This window comes from Nannobrachium achirus, assembly GCF_963921795.1.
Source record: "Nannobrachium achirus genome assembly, chromosome: 5".
In the NCBI taxonomy this organism is placed as follows: domain Eukaryota; kingdom Metazoa; phylum Chordata; class Actinopteri; order Myctophiformes; family Myctophidae; genus Nannobrachium; species Nannobrachium achirus.
Window position 1 is genome coordinate 36,064,643 of NC_137814.1, and position 6,012 is coordinate 36,070,654.

Here is a 6,012-nt window from a genome sequence, read left to right on the forward strand (position 1 = left end):
GGTAATGTAGTATGCTAGGGTAAAAACTATGCATCCGGTGTTGGCCTGAGGCAATATATAGCTTACTTTTGAATATTCTGGAAGTCTGGGCAAAGTAAAAGTCTAATTTGCTTTTTGTATCTATAGTACTCTATAGTGTAGGTATGATCCATATCTTGAATTGGCTACTGTACCTGATATGTGTACATTAAAAGCTGCATTCTGTTTCAAAATGTCTTCAGCTATTGAAGGTTTGTCTTGTGGGTGATCATTAGACTAGTGTGTTAACTTTGTGCATAGCTTATATTGTATGATATCAAATGATAGCAGATAGGTCTACCGAAATTAAGACCTGATCAGCACATTTTGATATTCTGTTTAAAGCAAAGGAGTATATGAATAACTTGGTTCTGCCACGCCCACATAATCGAGTGAACTCCATACATCTGGTGCAGCTGGTTTGGCTGGCCTGTAGCATGGAATTCAAAATGTACTTCAGTGAAAGTATTCAAAAGTATTGGCATCAAAATGTACTTAAAGTACCAACATTAAAAGTACTCATTACGCAAATGTCCCATTTATGTGAGCTGGTATGGCTATTTTCAAATGTCTGAAATAGTGGTTACAGTATGTTTTGTAATAATCAAAATCTCCAAAGTAACTAAAGTTTAAAAGTGCAATAGTTGGATCCGAGAGATGGTGAAGTAAAGTACTATTGCTAACACCTTCAAATTGTACTATAAGTGCAGTACTTGAGTAAATGTACTTATTATGTTCCACCATGCGCTGCCAAAAAGCCAGTGAGTTGCTGCATTTTTAACTGCCGTGACGTCACAGTGACACCGCTGGGTGCTGGTGGATCTGGACAGAAGAAGATGGCGGCCTCCTCAGGTCTGTTCTGTTCTCCAAACTATTTACACATACATTCTCTTGCTGACAGAGTCCTATAGGCACAAATACACAATACAGCGGCACTGGGTGCCAACGAACGCAGCGTGTTGGGTTTTTGATGTTTAGTGCGACACGTGGTTGTGGGCTTTTTCTCTCTTTGCCAAAAGAACGCATGCAGTTGCGTCTAATTGATGTATAGCTAGCCAGGTCTAACCGCAGTGGTGGGGAAAATACTCATATGTTTTTACTTATAAAAGACCTATCAATGCTGCAATATAGAAATACTGTTACAAGTAGAAGTCCGGAATTCAAAATGTACTCGAGTAAAAGTACGAGAGTTTCAGTTCAAAATCTACTTCCAAGTACCAAAAGTAAAAGCACAAATGTTAATAGCCTATGTATAAAATACCTGGGGCTAAGACGTTATTGTATGTTTTTATAATACAATGTAGGTCTATATCTACAATGTAAGTTTTCAAATAATTGTATTGGAGTAAAAGTGCAGTATTAGCCTCTGAGATGTATTGGAAATTGTAAATACCGTACACCAGTAAAGTACAAATACTTCAAATGCAACTAGTAAATGTACTTAGTTACTTTACACCACTAGCTAACCGTGCTAGCTTCAGTGAATAGTAGCGTTGTCATACGCAACGTGTGCACTCTGCACTGCAATATTATGAAAAGAATAGCGAGATTTCCCCGGGTTGGGGCCAGCACATTGAACCCTGTTTTGCGGGATACATGTCTAAAGAGACGTCTATAATTTAGCACATGGTGTTGCAGATTTACACTGTAGAGCTACCAAAAACACAGCTACACTGATGCTAGCCAGGCTATACTTCTTGCACATTATTGTTGATTTTACTGTTTTATTTATATATTTTTACCAATATAAAAAATAAACTGTACGGTGGCTGGGGCTGGGCCATATGAAGCAGTATGTTAAAATGGCTTTGACAAAGATAGTGATATCCAACCTACTGTACTGTGAATTTATTTAATCAAATTATTGTCTTAGGAATGCACCAAAAATATATTTATTATTGAACTCCAGTCTCCATGGCGTGAGTAATCAATAGAAAAATAAATCATTTTGTAGGTGAACTTCTCCTTTTAAGCTACCGTATGTGAATTGCTCTTGGGAATGTGTGTTCTTGAAGTACTTAACTCAAATTCCAGCCTCCCAGACCAGTCTTGTTATTCAAGATTCTTTACTGTTGTTTATGTTTACATGGTGACAAAATATTCAAGTTACTACTCATGTACTCGTACTCAGTACTCGGAAAATGTCCAGGTAGTCGTACCTGATACCAAAACATTCAATTGACAGTTAAAGAAACTAAGAAACTGTCTAAAAAAATTATCGGAGCATCCCTAATAATGACATGAGTGTTGGTTAGAAATGTAGTGCACTAAATTACGATTCAAGTCGCTTACTCGCTTTATAGTTACAGTATATACTTCATTAATGGTTGTTTACATCCCCTTTTGTCAGTTTGTGTGCCATCAGGATCAATATGAAAACTAGAAATGGCAAATTGTGGTTTTCTCGCAGTCATGAGGGTTGCAGCCATCATGAGTAGTTTTGCTTCAATGTTCCCACGAGTTAATCCCTTGCAAGTACCCCTACTATCAAGAACCGAGTTAGTAGCTTGGTATCCAGGTGTTTGTCATTGCAAAAGAGTCTCAATAGTTTTCTTAATATTGCAAAAGGTTTGGTATTTTTTAATATTGTGAAATTATCCAATATTTTACAATGAAAGTATGTTTGTCAAACAGCTTTCTGTTTCTGACATACTTTGTTTATTTCTCTCATTGTAAATGCAGTAAAATACTTGTTGTATGGAAACATTAATTAGGCTACATCCCTGTGTTAATGACTATATTCTAATCTGTATAACTGCACATAAAACAACAAATTTCAGTCCCACCTGACAGCCTGTCTGATAAGCTATTTTGAATATCCACTATGACCTACAGACAAATATGACAGCTCACTGTTCAATCTCTTCACTTGAACCCTAACCTATTCTGGGGGGAACCTTTGCAAAAAAAAGCATGTCACAATGCCCTTGGTATCTGTTGATAAAATTAACGTGCTAAAACGGTCAGCATCTATTTTTGGTTGCTTTGCTAGCTCATAAAGCTTACATAAAGTTGATGTATGCTTTCATGTGGATGTGGTTACTTCTAACTCGTGTCACATTATTGTCCTTTTCAGGAGTTAAAGTTCCACGCAATTTTCGCTTGTTGGAAGAGCTTGAAGAGGGACAGAAGGGGGTTGGAGATGGCACAGTCAGCTGGGGCCTTGAAGACGATGACGACATGACTCTCACACGATGGACAGGCATGATCATTGGACCGGCAAGAGTAAGCAAAGCACCTCCTCAGCACCTCCTCATAGCAACCTATGGTTGGACCATCAGTAGTTTGAGGAAGGAAATACAATACTAGTACATCTCCATCTCCAGTCAAAAATGGGCAAACAAGAGAATCTGTGTACAACAAATTCATGTGTAATTCCTTTCCCCTTCTTTTACAGACTAATTATGAGAACAGGATATACAGTCTGAAAGTGGAATGTGGACCTAAATACCCAGAGGCATCGCCGACTGTTAGATTTGTAACAAAAATTAGCATGAATGGGATAAATAATTCCAACGGGACGGTAAGTGTAACCACAACGTTGCAAGTTTAGGCTGGAATGTTTTATTCAATTTTATACAGCAAAATGTCTTCAATTGAGATTGTTATTATAGATTCTGTTGTGCACACATTCTGTTGTATAGAATCATTGTAAAAGGGGGGGCGTCACAATAACGTGTGTGTGTGTGTGTGTGTGTGTGTGTGTGTGTGTGTGTGTGTGTGTGTGTGTGTGTGTGTGTGTGTGTGTGTGTGTGTGTGTGTGTGTGTGTGTGTGTGTGTGTGTGTGTGTGTGTGTGTGTGTGTGTGTGTGTGTCCTCACAGGTGGATTCACGTAGCATACCAATATTAGCGAAATGGCAAAATTCATATAGCATTAAAGTTGTTCTTCAAGAGTTAAGGCGTCTAATGATGTCCAAAGAAAATATGAAGCTTCCACAACCACCAGAAGGACAAAACTACAGCAATTAATTGTGACGGATTGTTTCGACCCTCTGTCTTAAACCTTATTCTTAGAAATATTGTGTAAATCATCAAGATGCTCACTTCGCACACAAGAACAAGATTGGACTTTATTACTTATACTATTACCTAGCTCATTCAAAAAATAAAATCCCTGCAGTAAAGCACTGAGTAGATGGTTAAAAATACTCCCAAGTTCACCCCCCCACCCCCAGAATATACCCCTTTATTAAAGTTATTTGGACCATAACGTTTATGTTTGACATGTTCCAACTTAAGGCGGCTTGAAGAGGAAAGCATGGCACTACACATAGGCTGTCCCAACAATTTTGTGTTCGAATGACTGGTCACTGAAACAAAAGGCAAGATGAGTATATGATGGCATGTTCTGTAACTAATATTAAATAGTTGACTAGAAGCCACATTTTGAGTTGTTAGTCAAATTTAGCAGGTACATTGAAATATCATTCAGATCAATGAATATTGAATTGTGGCTGTAGTCTAAAAGTAGTGTCACAAGGTGAGATTTTTTTTTATATATATATCTGTATTTGACACGATACCAATGTTTCTGTTCTACTGCTCTTTGACATGTAACAGACGTTGAAGCCTGTTTCTGTTCTGAAACCCTTGCATTTAACTTCTACTGAAAATGGCAGGTGTATCAACATGTGATTTTCTGAAATTAAAATCACTGTCTGTGAATGAAGTTGCACATATGTTGTATTTGAGTTGTCTTTCATGACAAGAGCATAATAGCCACTTTTACAAGAAAGAGAACCTGCCTCAAGCCGTAGTCCAGTTATCAGCAGATCTTTTTGCAACAATATGCAAAAACAATTGCTTACAACATGTAAGCTGGCTGTAGTCAACCAAATGAATAGCATTTTCCTCATGTGCTTGTTATAATGAAATGAAAATGTATGTCATGTTGATAAAAGTTAAGTGACCAATTGTGCGATTGTTAATTAGCTGGCCATCCAAACCCAGTACATTCTATTTTAGTAGCCAAAACCGAGATGTATCAAATACATATTGATGTCTTATTTGTCACATTTTCCCCACGTGGTAATTAAGCAATACACTAACTATGAATTGTTAATCTTGTAAAATGTTTACGGATTTGACCTTTCCACTTTTTTCATGTTCCAATCTCCAAAGACATTTCCAGATTTCCTTAGCCATTATTATGAAGTAATGGAAAAGGAATGCCATTGCTAGGTAACATTTAAACTTGTTGCTACTTGTCAGCAGTCAAAAGCGTGTGTAGTGATTAAACCTGGTCCTATATTTATTGATTCTTTTAGTGTGTCTTTCCAGTTCAGTTCTAACAGCGGTAAGTCCTTAAAACACCTCCAGACAATTGTGTTTAATGTGTAAATTAATACCTTGCATATAGTAATAGTAAATGGTTAGAACAAGGATTGGTTATCTTTTAATGCAAATATAACACATATAACTTAATAATTAATGTGGCCATACGTGTTAATACAAATGTAGGTGTTTGATTTAATTGCCAATGTTATCATGCCAATTGACATGAATCGACAGTAGTGGCAATATTTATTTATTAAAAAGGGTTTTGTTACAATACAATTTGACGTCATATATCATGAAGGCAATATCATACACATACACAACTTGGAATAGCATCTTGGGGCCTCAATGGGCCCTATGCACAGCAGCCTTATTGGACAAACTGAGAGGCTCTTCCTACTTCCACAGGTGTTACCAATGATGCCAATGAAGGCTCTCTTCCATTATGGTCAAACAGTCAGAGTGCAATAATATTGTACATGTTTGCTCACTGGAAACACTGCTACATCAGTGGGTCTCAAAAGTGTGGTCCAGGGACCCTCATGGCTCTTTGAGGGGGTTCCAAATGGACCCTCCCATTTGAACACTACACTCATAGCCTTGTATTAGAATGAATAACCCCCAAATTCATATTTGACACAGGCTCATCTGATGTTTTGGCCAGGGATGGGATACCCCATATGTGTTGTTAAATAGGCCTATTTATATTCAAAAATC

At 37.4% G+C, this 6,012-nt stretch overlaps 1 protein-coding gene across 1 annotated transcript; it reads left to right on the plus strand.

Moving 5' to 3' along the window:
• The first annotated feature begins 827 nt into the window (after positions 1–827).
• On the plus strand, positions 828–4,693 carry ube2v2 (ubiquitin-conjugating enzyme E2 variant 2). Its single transcript, XM_080726566.1, has 4 exons — positions 828–870; positions 3,095–3,243; positions 3,416–3,541; positions 3,841–4,693. The coding sequence occupies exons 1-4, from the start codon at positions 855–857 to the stop codon at positions 3,985–3,987; spliced, it is 438 nt and encodes a 145-aa protein (XP_080582692.1). The 5' UTR covers positions 828–854; the 3' UTR covers positions 3,988–4,693.
• Positions 4,694–6,012: the final 1,319 nt, after the last annotated feature.

Excerpts from the sequence above, each read along its gene's own strand:
- ube2v2 (XM_080726566.1), top strand. Across the intron at positions 3,244-3,415 it reads TGATCATTGGACCGGCAAGA|ACTAATTATGAGAACAGGAT; the intron begins GTAAGCAAAGCA and ends CTTCTTTTACAG. Across the intron at positions 3,542-3,840 it reads TAAATAATTCCAACGGGACG|GTGGATTCACGTAGCATACC; the intron begins GTAAGTGTAACC and ends GTGTCCTCACAG.